Here is a 21,222-nt window from a genome sequence, read left to right on the forward strand (position 1 = left end):
TGTCGCTCTGGAATGCCGTCTGATTGTCTGTCAGAGACCTCACTCCGACGCACAAGGATGACAGCTGCTCATCCAGATTGTGGAGACGAATGCCTTGAGCACTGAGCACCGTCTTAACCTTCTGAGTCGGCTGAGTCCATATCTTTGGCCAGTTTGTACTGTAACGGTACGATCAAGACAGAAGGGAGGTGGGACTCAATTGCATGACACAGAGACAGATAAGTGATGAATGGAAATGGTCTTTACTGAAAACTTTGCAGTTGCTATGGTACACGCATAGACATTTGAACATACAAAGTATCAAGGGGTAATCCAGGAGCAGAGTCGGGTCACGGAAACAGGTTTGGTACAAGGGCAGATACTCAGCGTAACAGCACAGCAGACAAGGATCAGGCAAGGGCAGAATCGAGTCACGGAAACAAGGTCGAGGACGCCGGGGAATCAAACGCTTGGGAAATAGGAAGACGGGACTAATGCTGGAACTCTTGACATCGAAGTACGAAGACGAACTGGCAGCAAGAGACAAACAAAACAGACTCTATATACACACCAAGAAGTGAGAGGGAACGAGACACAGATGAGGACACTAACGAACAGATTGGGAACACCTGGGGGTAGGAAGTAGAAACAACAGAGAACAGGTAATTAACAAAATAAAACAGGAAGTACAAACACAACACAAAACATCTAACGAACAGGCCGAGACCTAATAGGAAGTTTGTCTTATTGCAGTATCATTTATTCATTCAGCTTTCATTTCAATGTCTCACAGGCACAATAATAAACAGAAGCTCCTGCAGTCTGCCAGCTGTTTATCTTGAAATCTAGTTGAGATGGTGAACTACATAAATGAACACATGAAGCTGAAGTCACTGCTGATCCAGCTCATAAAATGTTGTGTGTTGTGTTGAGGAGGGAGAAACATGACACTAACTGCTTTATAGTGTTTTTATAATGGGAACATTAATGTAGCCGAAATGTGTACATGAAGTATTTATTTTATCCATGCCTGGGCAAAGATTTCAGCAGATGTTTTTTCTGTCCTTAGCTGTTTTGTGAGGAAGTGATTGTTAAAGTAAGACGTATTTTTTAATTAATATGATAAATGATGATTGTTGTTTGTTGATAATAATGTTTCTCAGAGCCGGTTTTCATCATTGTATTAAAAACTACAACAATTTATAATGAAAATGTAATTCTTCCTTGTTCTATACCAGCACAGTAATGACGAGAGCAGGATTATTGCTATTTCCAAGTATTTCATTAATAAAAAAAATTAAAAAAGAGTTGATGTTAAATTCAGTTAAAAACATTTTAGGAACAATCAGTATATCAAAGAAATGAGAAACTGAGACAAGTTAATGTTCTCAGTGGTGGTGTTAAATACAGGAAGTAGTTTTTGTATGAGTCTCCTGTCACTGTCTCTCATTGTGTGTGTCTGGCACAGTAATACACTGCTGTGTCCTCGGTCTTCAGACTGTTCATCTGCAGATAGACTTTACTGCTGGAGTCGTCTCTAGAGATGGTGAATCTACCCTGGACTGACTGGGAGTAATAGATAGAAGTACTGCCTGTGTGTATAAAAGCAATCCACTCCAGTCCTTTTCCAGGAGCCTGTCTGACCCAGTTCATAGGGTAGCTGCTTAATGTGAATCCAGATGTTGTACATGTTAATCTGTGAGATTCTCCAGGCCTTTTAACTGCTGGTTCAGATTCTGTCAGAGTCTGACCATCAACACCTGTCAAAATAAAAATATACGTGTCACACATTACATTGGTAGCACAAATGAAAATATGTCAAATCATCATCAGTGAAAGTCTTCACCTGCCCAGCAGAAAGTTAGAAGTAGCAGTCCTGTCCTGTAGTCCATCATGTTGAACTGTGTGTCCACTGTTCTCTGTCCTCCTCTCTGCAGTCACATAAGTAGAGGTGGAAGATCTCTGAGATTTGCATTAACTCCTCCTCATTGGAAGGATACAACAGGTCTGGAAATAGTTCATACAAATGGGGAAGTAATGTCTAAAGATCAACCTTCAAAGTCAGCTGTTTGTCTGGTGTTTTTAAATGTGTGTAGAATATCTATAAGTATTAACACCACAACCACATTTATTCTAATAATACTCAAATGATCATCTTAGTTCAGACGTTTGACACATTAACATACAACATGTATTCAAAGTGTTAAATCATAATTCATCTTGGGATCAAGTGTTTCTCATTAGTCTCTTTGATCATAATGTGCAGACCATGACAACATTCACTATAATATAAATAATCTACAGTTTTATTCTGATCACCAATATCTACTAGCATTTCTGAAACTTACTTTATCATCGTTTCACCACGCTTATACCATCAACCAATGTTTTGATATCATTTGGATTGTGCACATTTCATCCAGCCAAGCCTGCTGTCTGATCAAATGTTGTTCAGCTTGTTTCTCTTTTCAAACTGATTTCATATCATTTATGGTTTGTACTTTTGAATATGACGGGTAATATAAGATAAAATCATGCTTTGATATTAGTAGGAACTATCTGTCTCTTACTGTGAAATACACAGAAATCTAATGTGGATTCATTAAAGTGCTTTTGCAGGTGTTGAGAAAACGCAGATGTCATTAAGATCACATTGCTGTTTGTTGTGGAGGTTTTTGTGCAGCTGCTCCACTGTCTTCAGTCACTGTGAGTGTCGAGCACAATAATAATCAGCAGCATCTTCTGCTGTCAGGCTGTTGACCTCGAGGTACTGAGTGCTGCTGGGCACATCTTCGGTCATGATGAAACGGCTTTGAAAGGAGCTGCCATAGTTAGCAGAGTTTGTACCTGTGTTCATCCATCCAACCCACTCCAGAGCTTTCCCTGGCCTCTGACGTATCCAGTGAATATTGTAGCTTGTCATGCTATAACCAGATATGATACATGACATCTTCACCGTCTCTCCAGGTCTTTTCACCTCGGAGGGAGACTGGTCCAGTTTGATCTCACTCCAAACTCCTGTAAGTAAAGAAATGTTGCTCATCATCCAACAAACTTGTAAATACCAGGTCGAACATTTAAAGTAGAAGAAAATCAGAATTAGGTTTTCTCACCATGAAAAGTAACTACAAATAATAAACTCCAGATAATTGTCTTTCCCATTGTGTGAGAAACACTGTTCAGTGCTTTCTGATCTGAGAGTTTCAGAAATATATCAAACTGTCCTGGTGTTCTGCAACAAGATGCTGATGGTGTGTTTATAAGAGAGGAAGAGTTTGCATAAACCTGCCTCACAGGTTTAGAAAGGGAGCATGTGACACACATGTCCTTAACTAGAGTATCTCTACGACAGCAGAGGAAACTGTACAATATTAAAGTGTTGGCAACTAATTTCTGGAATGATGGAAAATAATAATAAAAACAAAACAGAAAACATTAAAATGAAATAAAAAATATATTATATTAAATACATAATATATAATGTAGAATTGAAATGAAATGTACATAGAAACATTAAAATACTCAACTCTTCCTCTGTAATCAGTATACAAATATTGCCTCTATACAATCAATGAACTCTACAAACATTATTTTCCATGAACTCGTCAGAGTGCGGTGTGTATTAATGTTCACATGAGCAACATTAACAACAAGGAAGCCAATTTACATACTGATTGATGGTAAATCAGCTGACAGGTTTATTTAAATCATTTAAAATCAAGATGAAAAGTTCAGTTGTGGTTCTTTATTCACACAAAGAGAAGGTGTAACTTGAATCTCTGACAAACACACTTTAGATAAACAAACTTTTTTGTAGTTTGACTCATGAACACCACTGATTCAGTTACTAATGCCTTTACGATTCAGATGTATTTCTTCTTACCTAAAAATGACTTTTTGAGGGTTCGTTTCTACTCTACATATATCACTGGCTTTTAAAAACCAGGATGTTTGCTGAGTGTATTCCATCCCTTCAAAGGGTGAAAGGTTATACATACATATAATTATATATCAGTGATTGTTACAGTAAACAGGGAAACAGTCCTTCCATTAAAAACTCTGAAGTTACAGTGAGCTGGTGTTGGAGTCATTAGTGGTCTGAGGGCTCCTCCTCTGGTGGCTTCATGTTACAAGTGTTCAGGCACTGAGGGGTTTTTGTTCAGCTCTACTGATGGTGTGTGTCACTGTGTGTCTCTGGCACAGTAATACACAGCAGAGTCTTCAGTCTTCAGACTGCTCATCTGCAGATACAGCTGCTGTCTGCTGTTGTCTCTGGAGATGGTAAACCGGCCCTGAACTGACTGAGAGTAGTAAGTGCTGCCACCACCCTCATTAATAGCAGAGATCCACTCCAGTCCTTTTCCAGGAGCCTGTCTGATCCAGTGCATCCAGTAGCTACTAAATGTGAATCCAGATGTTGTACAGGTCAATCTGTGAGATTCTCCAGGCCTTTTAACTGCTGGTTGAGATTCTGTCAGAGTCTGACCATCAACACCTGTCAATACAAACAAGAAAATAGTGACGTGTTGTAAATTGGCAACTTTATGAATCAAGATTCAACCCAATTTTTAGAGATATCTTCACCTGCCCAGCAGAAAGTTAGAAGCAGCAGTCCTGTCCTGTAGTCCATCATGTTGAACTGTGTCTCCACTGTTCTCTGTCCTCCTCTCTGCAGTCACATAAGTAGAGGTGGAAGATCTCTGAGTTTTGCATTGACTCCTCCTCACAAGAAGGAGTGACCCAGATCACACCTGCTAACTTTGCTTTATTTCTCCATCACTTGTGGAATTCAGAGGACAGATTGAACAATGTCGTCTTCTCAGTCTCTTATTTATATATTACGGCTTTCTCTTTACTGACCATATTTTCTTGCGTGTTTCTTTTTTAAAGACTCTTCTCATTGCATCTCTTATAACTTTGATTTTTTTTCTTTTTTCTCCCCATGTTTTTATTACTGATATTACCGAGGTCACATGGTCACATTGTTATGTAAATCTGTGTGTCTTCCACATTAATATGTTAAGATATGTAAACTATGTAGTGGGAGCACACAGAGGCCCGAGAAATGACATCTGGTGAACTTTACGTCATTTTGATCACACAAATGTGTAATTAGCCAACTTACTGACACAAAATACTGTAAGATAATATTATTATTATTATTTCTAACAATATTGTAAAATTCATGTTTTATTCTTCACAATCCGTATAACACAGAGAAAGACAAACACATTACAACATTAAACAGTTTCAATAAAACTGAGACTCAAACACAAGCTGGAAGTCAAAAACCACAAAATCATCTGCTGTTGTCTTTTTAGTTTTAGTAGTGGCATTAGTGGCATTAGTGGCATGAGTGGCATGAGTGGCATTAGTGGCATTAGTGGCATTAGTGGCATTAGTGACTTTAGTGGCATTAGTGGCATTAGTGGCATTAGTGGCATTAGTGGCATTGTCATTCTGCTCTCACTGCCGTCATATTTAAGGTCCATTTTGGAACCTGTTAGTATTACTAATATACTTACAGAATACAAACACCTAAGTGTCTTAAGATCAGCTGTTGTGCTTCAGTTCGGAGTCTGGAATCAACTTATTAATTTTATTAGGATTTATTATTGCAAAAACATCTGTTGTGTAATTAACATCTGGATCTTTTTCAATGTCCTTTTTGATTAGTGTTGCACTGGGTCTTTGTCAAAGTCCTGATTTCATATTAAATATTAATTTCAAAATAAAACAACATACCTGAAATGTATATTTGAATAGTTTATTAATGACAGTAAATTCAAATCATGTATTTCTATTTTTGCTGTAAATTGTTTTATTTATGTATTTATTTTGATCCATTTGATGAGTGTTAGTGGAGCATTTGATCTTAATGAAAACACTTTATATCAGCATTGCAATAAATGTACTAAAGACTATATTTAATGTTCTCAGTCGTCTCTGGAGATGGTGAATCTACCCTGGACTGACTGGGAGTAATAGATAGGAGAACTAGATGTGTGTATTAAAGCAATACACTCCAGTGTTTTTCCAGGAGCCTGTCTGATCCAGTTCATAGGGTAGCTGCTTAATGAGAATCCAGATGTTGTGCACGTGAGTCTGTAGGATTCTCCAGGTTTTTTCTAACTGCAGGTTCAGACTCTGTTATGGTCTGACCTTCAGCACCCGATGAAACAAACAGAGCAACCACCAACAGTGTTCGCTTTCTGTAAGCCATGTTCACACTGTGCTGATGTTTCAAATGCTTGAATCTTAAATATGAAGTAAACTGGATCCCTGTGGGAATTATGTTTACAGTAAGCTCCTCCTACTTCCCATTCTGCTTATAAAGTCACATGCAAGGCCATGAACACAGCAGAACACACAATAAAACATCATTTAAACAAGCAGCAAATAGAGATTTAAGACATCTGTACCTGCATGACTACAAAGAACTGCTGAGTAAATTATTTTATTTTTATTATTCTATTTCAGCGAAAGGATGGAGCTGATTATTTCTTTGAAAACATGATTTAAATAAGTTGCATAATGGATTAACTTCGGTTTGTTTTCTTTTAGTGAGTGTTAACATTTAAAACAGTTTAATTCAGAAATAAAACAAATCGTCAAAAGATACGTCTGAACTCCCACATAAAACAAATCTCAAGGACTGCCTTCTTTCATCTATGTAACATTGCAAAAATAAGACACATCCTGTCTCAAAATGATGCAGAAAAACTAGTCCATGCATTTGTTACTTCAAGGCTGGATTACTGCAACTCATTGTTATCAGGTTGTCCCAAAAAGTCGCTTAAGACTCTTCAGTTGATCCAAAATGCAGCGGCACGTGTATTGACAAGAACAAGGAAACGGGATCATATTACTCCTGTATTAGCTGCTCTGCACTGGCTCCCGGTAAAATACAGAATAGAATTCAAAATCCTTCCCCTGACTTACAAAGCAATTAATGGTCAGGCTCCAGCATATCTTAAAGATCTCATAGTGGGCTAAAGACTTTCCTTTTTGATAAAGCTTATACTAACTCATCATCCGGGGTATCATCCCCGGAGTGTCTGTCTCTCATGTGGCAGGTTGCCACTGATAAAGTTTACGTCAGGATCAGGAATCGTGGCTGCGCCTGCTGCCCTGGTCCTGCTGGACACCTGGAAGCCTTTTTGACATTTTCCTGGATTCATCCAAACTTTCTCTTTTTTTTTCAACACAACATCATTTCTGTCAAATGTTGTATTTGTACTATGTTGTTTATCCTGTACATACGACATCTATTGCACGTCTGTCCGTCCTAGGAGAGGGACCCCTCCTCAGTTGCTCTCCCTGAGGTTTCTTCCATTTTTCCCCCTTTAATTATGGGGTTTCATTTAGGAAGTTTTTCCTTGTGGGATGCGAGGGTCTAAGGACAGAGGGTGTCGTAACCTGTACAGTCTGTAAAGCACACTGAGACAAATGTATAATTTGTGATATTGGGCTATACAAATAAATTTGATTTGATTATAATTCTAAGATTCATTGTTTATTGATTTATATGTTTTTGTTAGTTTCTTTATTTTGTTACTACAAACACGAATGAAGTGAAAGCAAGATAATATAAATAAATATGAAAATAAAGACTTTTGAAGGTTTCAGTATTCAAATTGTGACAGTTTGTAGCCACAGAGAAACTTGGAGGCTTGAGAGGAAGTTAACTACTTAGGAACTGAAACCTGTTTGACGATATGCAAAACAAATTAATTGCTGCAAACTAAAGAAGTAAAAAGACTTGTGAATCTCTGGTTGGACAAATAGCAGAACCGTTTAAATACACAAATGCTGTTTATTATTCATCTGAGAAGGCGTTTTAATGAAGCTTTGTTCTTGAATAAGCAAGATGCCTATTTAGTAACATGATTTCCACTTTCTTATCTCTGTTTAGAAATATTTCTGTTGTCTCACAAAGTGTTCGGTGTAATTACTCGTCGCTGCTGAATGTGAATCCAGATGTTGTACAGGTCAATCTGTGAGATTCTCCAGACCTTTTAATCACTGGTTCAGATTCTGACCATCAACAGCTGTTCAAATATAAAAAGGAATTCAACATTCATTTAATTGGTATCAAATTAATAAACATGTTGAATACAGATCAGTGAAACTCTTCATCTGCCCAGCAGATAGTTAACAGCAGCAGTACTATACGTGTTAAAGCCCTTGTCTGCCCTCTGGAGGTTTAAAACAGGATTGGTAGCTACTTTCAACATTCAATAAAAGTTCCTCACTCGTGACAATCAAACATATAGAGATGTATTTGTTACTGAAGCCCTGTGTGTGTTGCCTGTTTCCTTGGCTTTCACCAAATGCATGCTGGGATACACTCAAGTGCCGATGGTGAACACAGAAAAACAGGAAATGTTTTTATTAAGGTTTAATTCTGAAACAGGAAAATGTGTGAACATATAATTTCAACTTGTAATGGGTAACTTTTAAATAATAATATTAACAATAATAATAATACATTTTATTTAGAGGCGCCTTTCAGGACACACAAGGTCATCTTACAGTGCATTTAAAAGTTAAAACAGCTAAAACAAAGACGGAAAATAAATGAGTCAAATCGACATAAATAAATATAAGCATAGATAAAACAGGAAAGACAAGAGTGTGGAGTGACGGAGTGAAAGGAGGATCTGTGATAACAAGTTGATTGTGTTTTACAGTGAGTAGGCCGGTTTAAACAGGTGGGTTTTGAGGGGGGATTTGAAAGTCGTAATGGAGTCAGACTGTTTGATGTGTGGAGGCAGAGAATTCCAGAGCCTGGGCGCGGTGCAGCTAAAATCCCTGGCTCCCATGGTGCTGAGGCGGGGACAGTCAGGAGTCCGGCTGAGGATGAGCGCAGGGAGCGGGAGGGGGTGTATTCCTGGAGGAGGTTTGAGAGATAGGTGGGGGCGAGGTTGTTGAGGGCTTTGTATGTGAGCAGAAGGTTTTTGTCATCAATCTGGTGCTGAATAGTACCTACAGACATATAAACAGCTCATCAGTTACTGTAATTCAGCCAAATTGTCATTGTACCAGGAGGTTTGTCGAAAAAACATTTATTGTTCTTACCTGCAGAGTTAATCGACAGGATGAGAAAAACCACCAAATAATCAGGTGTGAACATTGTAGAAGCCAGTTGTCTCTGTCCAGTCTACAGTGTGTACGTCACAGATTTAGTGTCTGTCCGTCACTCTGCAACACATATGTAGAGATGGAAGAGGTCAGAGTTTTGCATAGACTCCTCCTCCTCAAAGAGAAACACAGCAAGTCCTGATACAATATGATTTATACCATTCTTTAATACTACGATTATAATCATGATTTTTAAAATGATGTTATTCAGCCGTAACGTTTATTTATACCCAAGTCAGGTGTCAACATTCATCCTCTAAGCAGCCATTGTTAACCATATATTGGATATATCATTCATAAATGTCCACATATATTCTCATTACCTGCTGTTTAAAATCAATAATGGGAACATTATCATCCATTATTGTTGTGGAAAAGCACATGTTAAATGTAACCCTACAGAACAGGACGTCACTAACAGCTGTTGCTTTCATAGTGTGTGTTTAGAGACACTGTCATACTTTCTTTACTGTCATCTGACTTCTCGTCTTCTGCTGCCACCTGAAGGTTCTTGTGAATATAAATAGTTTGAGGTTTTTGTAAAGCCTCTGTGCTTCCTTTAACCAGTGTGTGTTTTGCACAGTAATACACAGCAGAGTCCTCTGGCTTTAAGTTGGACAGTCTCAGATGCACCAAGCTGTTGCTATCATCTCTACACGTCCTTGCACACTGCCAGCATAAGTATTTCTACTCGCAGAAGTGTAGCTGCTCCCTATCCATTCCAGTGCTTTTCCTACAGGTTGTCTGATCCAGTTCATAACACAGCAGCTAAATGTGAAGCCAGATCCCCGGCAGGAGAGACTGAGAGTCTCTCCAGGCTTCTTCACTACTGAACTGGAAGGAATGGACTCCATACTCTGACCTGTACAACCTGATGAGATGAAAGGAGAGAGGAACCACAGCAGAAAGTGAGACAGTCATCTGGGAAGTTCTCTGCTGTGACCGACACGTTTATTTAAAAAGTGTTCAGTCACCTCAGTGAGGTGGATTACTGCGAAGACAAGAATTTATCAGAAAGGAAGACAGTTTTTCCTCTGAGAAGTGGAAGTGTAACGGTACGATCAAGACAGAAGGGAGGTGGGACTGAATTGCACGACACAGAGGCAGATAAGTGTTGAATGGAAATGATCTTTACTGAAAACTTTGCAGTTGCTATGGTACACGCATAGACAGTTGAACATACAAAGTATCAAGGGGTAATCCAGGAGCAGAGTCGGGTCACGGAAACAGGTTTGGTACACGGGCAGATACTCAGCATAACAGCACAGCAGACAAGGATCAGGCAAGGGCAGAATCGAGTCACGGAAACAAGGTCGAGGAAGCCGGGGATTCAAACGCTTGGGAAACAGGAAGACGGGACTAATGCTGGAACTCTTGACATCGAAGTACGAAGACGAACTGGCAACGAGACAAACAAAATAAACTCTATATACACACCAAGAAGTGAGAGGGAACGAGACACAGGTGAGGACACTAACAAACAGATTGGGAACACCTGGGGGTAAGAAGTAGAAACAACAGAGAACAGGTAATTAACAAAAAACAGGAAGTACAAACACAACACAAAACATCTAACGAACAGGCCGAGACCTAATAGTACCCCCCCCCTCTAGGGACAGGCACCTGACGTCACAGGTGCATCAGGATGCTGGCGGTGGAAATCCTTGATCAGAGTATGGTCCACAATGTTCTTGGTAGCCACCCACTGTCTCCCCTCCCAATTCACCAGGTATTGACGACCCCTGCCCCTTTTTCTCACTGCCAGGAGACGCTTGACCGTGTAGACGTTCCCCCCTCGAAGAACCGGGGGGGAGGTGGGGATTTGGTTGTGGGATACCAAATTACTCTCCTTCACAGGTTTTATTCTAGACACATGAAAGGTGGGGTGTACTCTCATGGACCGTGGTAATTGCAGCATCACTGCTACAGGGTTGATGACCCTGGAGATCGGGAACGGGCCCACATACAGTGGAGCCAATTTGCGTGACTCCACCCGTAGAGGAAAGTCCTTGGTGGACAACCACACCCTCTGTCCTGGAGCATAACTGGGTGCAGGGATTCTCCTCTTATCAGCTGCCCTTTTATAGGTGGCGGAGCTGCGGAGGAGAGCTTGCCTTGCCCGACTCCACATCCGACGACAACGACGAACCATAGCTTGGGCTGACAGAACACTGGCCTCCAACTCCTGGTCCGGAAACAGAGGTGGCTGATACCCATACGCACACTGGAAAGGGGACAAACCAGAAGAAGAGACAGGTAAGGTATACTTATGGGTATACTCAACCCAGATTAGGTGCTTGCTCCAGGTTGTGGGGTTCTGGGAGATGAGACACCGTAGACAAGTCTAACTCCTGGTTCATCATCACAGACTGTCCGTTCGACTGGGGATGGTACCCAGATGTAAGGCTAACCTTGGCTCCCAAAAGTTCATAAAAATCTTTCCAAAAACGAGAGACAAATTGAGGACCCCGATCGGAAACCACATCCCTCGGGAAAACCATGGATCCGGAACACCTGAGAGAGAAGTACCTCCGCCGTCTCTTTCGCCGACGGAAGTTTGGGCAATGCAATGAAATGTGCCATTTTACTGAACCTGTCAACCACGGTTAGGATAGTGGATTGTCCCTCTGAAATGGGTAGTCCAGTGACGAAATCTCTGCCCAAGGACGATGTGGCACTTGAAGGGGTCGTAGAAGACCCGATGGCGGTTGACGTGAGGACTTGCTGCGTGCACACACCGGACAGGCAGCCACTTACTCCCTGACCGCCCTCTCCATGGACAGCCACCAGAACCGCTGCCGAATGACGAACAGGGTCCTCCGAACAGGAAACGAGGGATGTATGGGCCCAATGAATCACCTGTGGGCACAACTGCTCTGGCACAAACAAACGATTATCGGGATCCCCCTCAGGAATCTGAATGTCTATATTGGTCTTTCTTACCTTCTCCTCGATTGCCCAGGTTACCGCTCCCACAACACGAGAAGGCGGCAATTTATTGTCCGAAACAGATCGTTGGGACAGAACTGCTCCTACCCCCACATCTGACGTGTCCACCTCTACCACAAACTGTCTCTGGGGGTCTGGCAAGGTCAGGATGGGAGCGGAAACGAAGCTTGTCTTCAGTCGTTGAAATGCCTTCTCAGCCCCCTCATTCCAACAGAACTTGACAGAAAGTGAGATCAAGGCGTGTAGAGGCGCTGCGACAGTGCTGTAATTCCTAATGAATCTTCAATAAAAGTTAGAAAACCCCAGGAACCGCACTGACCTTCGCCTCATCCATTCGAATGCTATCCTCAGCGATGATAAATCCCAGAAACAAAACAGTCTTGACGTGGAACTCACATTTCTCCGCCTTGACAAACAGCAGGTTGTCGAGAAGGCGTCGTAACACTTGACCGACGTGCTGTATGTGGGTCTCCTCATCTGGTGAAAAAATGAGGATGTCATCCAGATACACGAACACAAATCGATTAAGCATATCCCGGAGAACGTCACTAACCAGGGCCTGGAACACCGCTGGAGCATTGGTCAGTCCAAAAGGCATTACAAGGTATTCGTAGTGTCCACTGGGAGTATTGAATGCGGTCTTCCACTCATCCCCCTCCCTTATCCTCACCAAATGATACGCGTTGCGTAGGTCCAGTTTGGTGAATATCTTGGCCCCTTGTAACAGCTCAAATGCCGAAGAAATAAGTGGAAGGGGATACCGATTCTTCACAGTGATTTTGTTCAAACCTCGATAGTCAATACATGCAAGGCCCCCTCTATCATAGGGCATGTACAGGAGGGTTAAGTACAAGCGGGCTCGTTTAATTAAATAAAGTAAATTAAAAATAATTTCCTTAACTTTGAAAATAAGTTTGGAGGAGGAGGCAAGGGGATGTTTTGGAATAGATACAAAAACTTGGGGAGTATGTTCATTTTTAATATATTAATTCTCCCAATTAAGGAGATGGACATCGGCTTCCATCTATCAATTGTGCTGGTAATTGACTCCATAATAGGATCGTAATTAGAATTCACCACATCTGTTATATTGGGCACTATTTTTACACCTAAATATGTAAAATTATCTGCAACTTTAAACTGGGAGACTGATGCAGTCGGATTACTTCTCTCTTTGGAATTTAATAACATTATGGACGATTTGGAATGATTCATTTTGTAACCGGAAAATTCACCAAATTTTCCTATCACTTCCAATAACACTGGAATTGATCTCTCCAACTCCCTGAGAAACACTATGACGTCATCAGCATATAAAGCGGTGGTCTGTTTGACCTATAGTTATACCAGAGATCTTTGGATGAGACCGAACAGCTATGGCCAGCGGTTCTATTGCCATTATAAACAAAAGTGGTGATAGAGGACACCCCTGACGGCACCCCTTGTGGATCTTAATTTGTTTCGAGGTTGTATTATTTGTAAGTATTTCTGCAACAGGGTCAGTGTACAACAATTTAACCCATTTACAAAAAAGTTTACCACATCCAAAGCGTTCGAGGACATCAAAAAGATATGGCCATTCGACCCTATCGAATGCCTTCTCGGCATCTAACGATAAGAGAGCAGTATCTGGCATTTCCTTTTGGCTATGTAGAATGTTCAGTACCCTCCTGACATTATGAAACCCTCGGCACCACTTAATAAACCCATTCTGATCTTCCTTAATCATTCCTGGGAGCAGGCCTTCCAACCTTTTTGCAAGGACTTTACATAACACCTTTACGTCCGAGTTGAGAAGGCTTATTGGTCTTAGGTTTTCACATCTATTGCAGGGTTTCCCTGGTTTTGGTAACAATGTCATCAAGGCTTCTCTCAGTGATGGCGGAAGGATTTCATTTGTAAAAGATTCTAATAACATATTTAAGAGGGGCGTTTGTACTTTATATTTAAACCTTTGGTAGATATCTATAGGTAGGCCATCTGGCCCTGCAGCCTTCCCAGATGTCATGTTATCAATTGCATCAGAGATCTCTTGTAATGATAATTCAGCTTCCAGACTAGGTCTGAGTTCTGTTGGGATACTAGGTATATTGAGAGTGTCTAAGAAGTTATTTTGACTTGTCAAATCTGTATTTATATCATCTCCCTTTATTATTCTGTATTAACATAATGGATCTTTCAGTTTGTAATTGTTTAATAAGCCACGCTAATATCTTTCCAGGCTTCTCTCCTTGGTCGTTAGGAGGATTAGGAGGATCTCTCGTCAGCCTTGAGTCGACATAAAGCAGTGAGTTTGGTGCATGGTCCGAAATAAGGATTCCATCATAAGTGCCGTCTTTAATTTTAGAAGCCAAATTTGTTGATATCAAAAAGTAATCAATATGGGAATAAGATTGGTAAGAAGCAGAATAGCAAGAATACTCTATAGCATCAGGCTTTAATTCTCTCCAGATGTCCTTCAAATTGAAATCTTTCATAATATTAAGTAATACTTCCCTGCTTTTGGTGTGTGATTTATCTATGCCTCCTGACCGATCTGTTGTTGGATCCAATACACAATTAAAATCCCCTGCTATGATGTAATTACCAGTAAATGTTGAAAGCGTATAAAACAGGTCCCTGAAAAATGTTGGATCATCATTATTGGGGGTATATATGTTAACTAGATTCAGGTTTTCTGTTAGTAGAGTACCCTGTACAATTAAGTATCTACCAGCCTTGTCCTTGATTAAATTTGCTACCTGAAAAGGTACCGATTTGTGAATTAACATCATAACACCCCTAGCCTGAGTAGAAAATGTTGCTGAATACACACATCCCGTCCACCTCCTCCTAATTCTAATATCATTCTTTGGCAGTAAATGTGTCTCTTGCAAAAAAACTATTTTAGATTGCAGACTTTTAACTCTATTCATAACCTGGTTGATTTTTGAAAGTTTTTGCAGGCCTCTGCAATTCCAGGAAGTAAATTTAACCTCCACACCCTGAGACATGACCTTTGACACAGATTAGGTTACCCACATGTACATAAAAATAAAAATTCATTTAAAAAAATACATTTAAAAAACATAACACGGATGTTCCAAACCACATCCAACCCTGTGAACCTTTAACCCCTTTCCCGAATGCCTCCACCCTAATGGGCAGCCCCCCCCTCCTCATGTCCTCATGTTGATACTTCCTCTTATAGCTGACAGTCACTGTACTCATACAGCACGTGCTTCAGCTCGACTATACTTCTATTCCTAACCTTTGGTTTACATTACTAACCACCATGTAATCATAAGAAGTCCCACCAAAAGTAGTTCCACCATACTTAACTAATGGGCAGTGATCTCAGGAGGAGCCAACATATGTTATGCCGTAACATTCCAGATTATAGAAGTACCAAAATAAAATAAATATGCGTTCATCCTTCAATTTTTAAACTGAAGGCTCCACATACCCTTGTCATACGGCACTTACCCGTTGTGTTAAACAACCATTACAGGGCTTATCACAAATGTAGCTAGTTATCAGTGACAATAAGAGCTGGCCTCAGTAGTACTTATTAACTCAACCTCATTTAAAGCTATTGCTTTCAAGCTTGTAATTTAAATACGCAATGCAACGTTGGTGAGATACTGAGAAGTATGGTGTATACATAAAAATAAATAAATAAAAACAACCCAGAAATAAGTGCTAGGTCAGGGCTAACATAATTAGCGTCCCATGTGTGGTATCAGACCCCAATGTTATATATGGTGAGAAAACACTCGTGACCACCAGAACATATAAACAGAACATTTGGTCAGTGTCAGTCATTCAGTTCAAGTAGTTCGATATGTCCAGACATATCCAAGATGCCCGACCGCAAATACTTAAAGAAAAGAAGTCCTGATACCTGCACATATGTTAGCCCATATTAGCCCTTTAGCCGGTCGCAGCCACAGGTTACGTTACTCAGCCTGTCCCTCCTCTCTTGCAATGCGCTCGATGAAGTTCCCCACAGCAGACAGGTTCTCAAAAGTGTGCGACTTGTCCTTGTAGGTCACCAGGAGCCTAGCCGGCAATAGCATGCCATACCGAATCCCCCGGTTCCGTAGTTTCTGACGAACATTATCGAACATCTTCTGCCGCTTGTGCACTCCTGCAGCCAAGTCTGGATAAAATCTCACCTGCTGGTCTTTAAATAGAATCTGTTGTTTTGCCCTGGCTGCCTTCATTACAACCATCCTGTCCCTGTAGTTTAAGGATTTCATGATCAAAGTTCTTGCTGGGGCATTTGCATCCCTCCTCTGGCCGATTCTGTGAGCTCTCTCCAGTACAAACTTTGAATTTAGCGGTGCCAAATCTAACACGTCTGGGATCCATTTTTCGAGGAAAGCACAAGCATCCCCTCTTTCAGCATCTTCTGGCAAGTTCACCACTCTCAAATTAGATAACCTGGATCTTGCCTCCAAGTCTTCAACTTTATCTTCTAGCTTCGTGTTATTAGCTTCAAGCTGTTCCCTTTAGCTTGCAGGGAGCTCACGTTGTCCTCGGTAGATGAGATTCTTACTTCAGCCTCTGCCATTCGTTCTGAGCATTCCCGTATCTCCTTTTCTCATCCCCTCTATTGCTGTTAGCATGTCATCAAGTCTTGTGGAAAAGTCCGACTTTAGAGAGCCTATGGCAATCAGGATTTCCTCCGAGCCTGCTTCCCACCGCCCTGCCTCGCCCGTCTCAACAGAGGTCATGGCTGGCGCAATGCTAGCGCTAGCATAACTTTCTTTTGCTTCCACATGTAGCTTGGATGCTCCGAAGTTTTTTAGCTTAGACTGGAGATGTTTTGGTTGTCCTTTAGCTGATTTCCCTGCTGCAGCCGGCATTTAACCGTCTTTTCCGAATAGAAATGATGGGTTGACATAAAACGTGGGTAAAATTAGGATTTAAGACAGAAATTGGCGGAGCACTGATAGTTGCGTCTTCCTAGCGAGCCGCCATAACCGGACGTCAGATGTTGTACATGTCAATCTGTGAGATACTCCAGGCCTTTTAACTACTGGTTGTTATGCATAATATTATTATTATTATTTTTACACAACCTAAATTCAGAGGAGAAATTCAACTTCTGAAGAATATTCAAGTGATTTGTTTTTCAATACTTGAATAGTTTAATGTTTAACAACATATGCAAGTATAGATCAGTGTTAGTTGTGGAAATAAATACAATGAATAGTATTTTATAGAGATTTGAAAAAAAAAGAGTTGATGTTAAATTCAGTTAAAAACATTTTAGGAACAATCAGTATATCAAAGAAATGAGAGACTGAGACAAGTTAATGTTCTCAGTGGTGGTGTTAAATACAGGAAGTAGTTTTTGTATGAGTCTCCTGTCACTGTCTCTCACTGTGGGTCTCTGGCACAGTAATACACTGCTGTGTCCTCGGTTTTCAGACTGTTCATCTGCAGATAGACTTTACTGCTGGAGTCATCTCTGGAGATGGTGAATCTACCCTGGACTGACTGGGAGTAATAGATAGAAGAACTAAATGTGCCAATATAAGCAACCCACTCCAGTCCTTCTCCAGGAGCCTGTCTGACCCAGGCCATATAGTAGCTGCTTAATGTGAATCCAGAGGCTCTACAGGTCAATCTGTGAGATTCTCCAGGCCTTTTAATTGCTGGTTGAGATTCTGTCAGAGTCTGACCATCAACACCTGTTAAAATAAACAAGAAAATAGTGACGTGTTGTAAATTGGCAACTTTTTGAATAAAGATTCAACCCAATTTTTAGAGATATCTTCACCTGCCCAGCAGAAAGTTAGAAGCAGCAGTCCTGTCCTGTAGTCCATCATGTTGAACTGTGTGTCCACTGTTCTCTGTCCTCCTCTCTGCAGTCACATAAGTAGAGGTGGAAGATCTCTGAGATTTGCATTAACTCCTCCTCATTGGAAGGATACAACAGGTCTGGAAATAGTTCATACAAATGGGGAAGTAATGTCTAAAGATCAACCTTCAAAGTCAGCTGTTTTGATGTTTGTCTGGTGTTTTTAAATGTGTGTAGATTATCTATAAGTATTAACACCACAACCACATTTATTCTAATAATACTCAAATGATCATCTTAGTTCAGACGTTTGACACATTAACATACAACATGTATTCAAAGTGTTAAATCATAATTCATCTTGGGATCAAGTGTTTCTCATTAGTCTCTTTGATCATAATGTGCAGACCATGACAACATTCACTATAATATAAATAATCTACAGTTTTATTCTGATCACCAATATCTACTAGCATTTCTGAAACTTGCTTTATCATCGTTTCACCACGTTATACCATCAACCAATGTTTTGATATCATTTGGATTGTGCACATTTCATCCAGCCAAGCCTGCTGTCTGATCAAATGTTGTTCAACTTGTTTCTCTTTTCAAGTCATGTCAAGTCTCATTTCATGTCATTTATGGTTTGTACTTTTGAATATGACGGGTAATATAAGATAAAATCATGCTTTGATATTAGTAGGAACTATCTGTTGTTGTGGCAGATTTTATTCGTATGTGTTTTATTATGGGGTGTAATAAGAGTGTGTTCTGTAATAGGTTTTATTAGTACATAATTGTAGTAGGATTTACTAAGTATATGGTTTGTATTTTAAATATATATAAATGTGTAATATTCAATTCTAATCAATATAAGTGTGAGAATACAGCCTCTGTAAACATCTGGGAGAAGGTCTGAATAATAGCATTAGGGAGGATGAGAATGAAGAGTGAGTCTCCCAATTCAAGCTCATAAAGAAAGTAGATTTATGAGACCCTTAGTATATTGAGGATGAGATAAGAAGGCCAGGCGCCTGCTAAAAAGACAGGACTAACTTCAACTAGAGAAAAGACCCAGAGACACACGTTTAAAGCACAGGACAGGCACATTCCAGGTGATGAGTCAAAGGGCGTAGGCCAGACTATATCAGGTTGATTTACCAGCAAGAGTCCTGGACTCGGGACACACTATGCAACCTTTTAGCCTCAACTTTGGTTTTGTATGTGAAATTAGGTAAAAGAGGGGGGCTGAATCAGTCCAGGGGTCAGTGCATCTCCGGGGATGTTCTCAGAGTTGATTTGTGTACTTGTACATGAGATTAAACTCTGTTGTATCTGACTTTAAACTTCTCCAGTGATATTCTTTTCTCTGACAGAGATCTTCTTTTTTCCTGACTAAGGATTACGTTAAAAAGACTGAGTTAGACTAGATTTGCAACAGTTTAAATAAGTTAAAGAAAATATTAGTGGAAGGGATCCAGTCCTCCTCACTGGCCCGGAGGACGGAATTAATCCATGATACTGTGTATAACTGTGAAATACATAGAAATCTAATGTGGATTCATTAAAGTGTTTTTGCAGGTGTTGAGAAATCCCAGAAGTCATTAAGATCACATTACTATAAAAAACAAAAGAAAAATATATATAAAATATATAATGTATAATATAGATATAATTCTATATTGATGGTGGATGTTGTGGAATTGAAATTAAATGATAGAAACATTAAAATACTCAACTCTTCCTCTGTAATCAGTATGAAAATATTGCCTCTATACAATCAATGAATTCTACAAACATTATTTTCCTTCAACTCGTCAGAGTGCGGTGTGCATTAATGTTCACATGAGCAACATTAACAACAAGGAAGCCAATTTACATACTGATTGATAGTAAATCAGCTGACAGGTTTCTTTAAATCATTTAAAATCAAGATGAAAAGTTCAGTTGTGGTTCTTTATTCACACAAAGAGAAGGTGTAACTTGAATCTCTGACAAACACACTTTAGATTGTAAATGAAAACAAACTGTTCTGTAGTTTGACTCATGAACACCACTGATTCAGTTACTAATGCCTTTACGATTCAGATGTATTTCTTCTTACCTAAAAATGACTTTTTGAGGGTTCGTTTCTACTCTACATATATCACTGGCTTTTAAAAACCAGGATGTTTGCTGAGTGTATTCCATCCCTTCAAAGGGTGAAAGGTTATACATACATATAATTATATATCAGTGATTGTTACAGTAAACAGGGAAACAGTCCTTCCATTAAAAACTCTGAAGTTACAGTGAGCTGGTGTTGGAGTCATTAGTGGTCTGAGGGCTCCTCCTCTGGTGGCTTCATGTTACAAGTGTTCAGGCACTGAGGGGTTTTTGTTCAGCTCTACTGATGGTGTGTGTCACTGTGTGTCTCTGGCACAGTAATACACAGCAGAGTCTTCAGGCTGCACATTCTGTCCGTTTAGAGTCACTGTCTTGCTGGAAGTGTCCAAGTCGATACTGAACTTGTTCTTCAGTGAATCTTTGTAGTATGAATCTCCAGTGTATTTCATTCCAATCCACTCCAGTCCTTTCCCTGCAGGCTGTCTGATCCAAGCTGTCCTGTAGCTGCTCAGAGCATAAGAGACCTGACAGCTGATGGTCAGACGTTGACCTGGCTGCACAGTCACAGAGGCCGGCTGTGTCAACTGTTCACACTTCACACCTGTTTAAAAAATAAAGGAAAGAAAATGTTTTGTCACAAACGATCAAGTTATACAGTAAAAGAAAAGCTTTTGAAGAATGCAGAGAGACTCACATCCAGCTGCCAACAGCAGCAGCAGAGCTACAGAGAACATGTTGAAAGTGATGTGCTGTGAACTCCACTGACAGCCTGGTGTGATGTTTTTATAGCTGAGGAACAAGGAAGGTCACTGACTTTGCATAGAATCAAACATGAAGCATCAATGTGGGTCTAACGGGAGCAAATGGAAGATTGTGCTCATTTGACATTTTAATTCTATTACACACCTAATTGTAATGTTTAGAAAATGTCTCTACATTTACAGAAATTAAAGAACTTCAAACTTTGTTTTCAATATTTTAACTATTAATGCCTTAAAGTATTGAAGTGACATATTAATGAATTACTGCATTTATTCATTCATTTATTTGCGTGTTACTGTATTAATTACTGCAGCCAGGATCATGTGGTATGAAAATGTAAGTAATAATAAGATACTTTTAATGGTTTCAGTGTTTGAAGACATATTTATAAAACTTATAGTTTATGCTTTCATAAACTACTTTTAGTTTTAGTCAACACAGTTTATCTTCATAAAAAAAGCAGCCTTAATCAAATATAGAATATTTGTATT

General features: G+C 39.9%; 2 gene segments (V, D, J or C); both read right to left on the minus strand.

Annotated features, from left to right (window-relative positions):
- Nucleotides 1-3,709: 3,709 nt before the first annotated feature.
- Nucleotides 3,710-4,628, minus strand: LOC115012122 (Ig heavy chain V region 6.96-like). The segment is given in 2 exon segments: nucleotides 3,710-4,474; nucleotides 4,564-4,628. Coding segments are annotated over 2 exon segments (363 nt in total).
- A 15,177-nt stretch (nucleotides 4,629-19,805) lies between these two features.
- LOC115012131 (Ig heavy chain V region 5A-like) lies at nucleotides 19,806-20,780 on the minus strand. The segment is given in 2 exon segments: nucleotides 19,806-20,570; nucleotides 20,664-20,780. Coding segments are annotated over 2 exon segments (345 nt in total).
- Between the last annotated feature and the right edge of the window lie 442 nt (nucleotides 20,781-21,222).

The sequence above is a fragment of the Cottoperca gobio genome, chromosome 8, assembly GCF_900634415.1.
Source record: "Cottoperca gobio chromosome 8, fCotGob3.1, whole genome shotgun sequence".
Classification (NCBI taxonomy): Eukaryota; Metazoa; Chordata; class Actinopteri; order Perciformes; family Bovichtidae; genus Cottoperca; species Cottoperca gobio.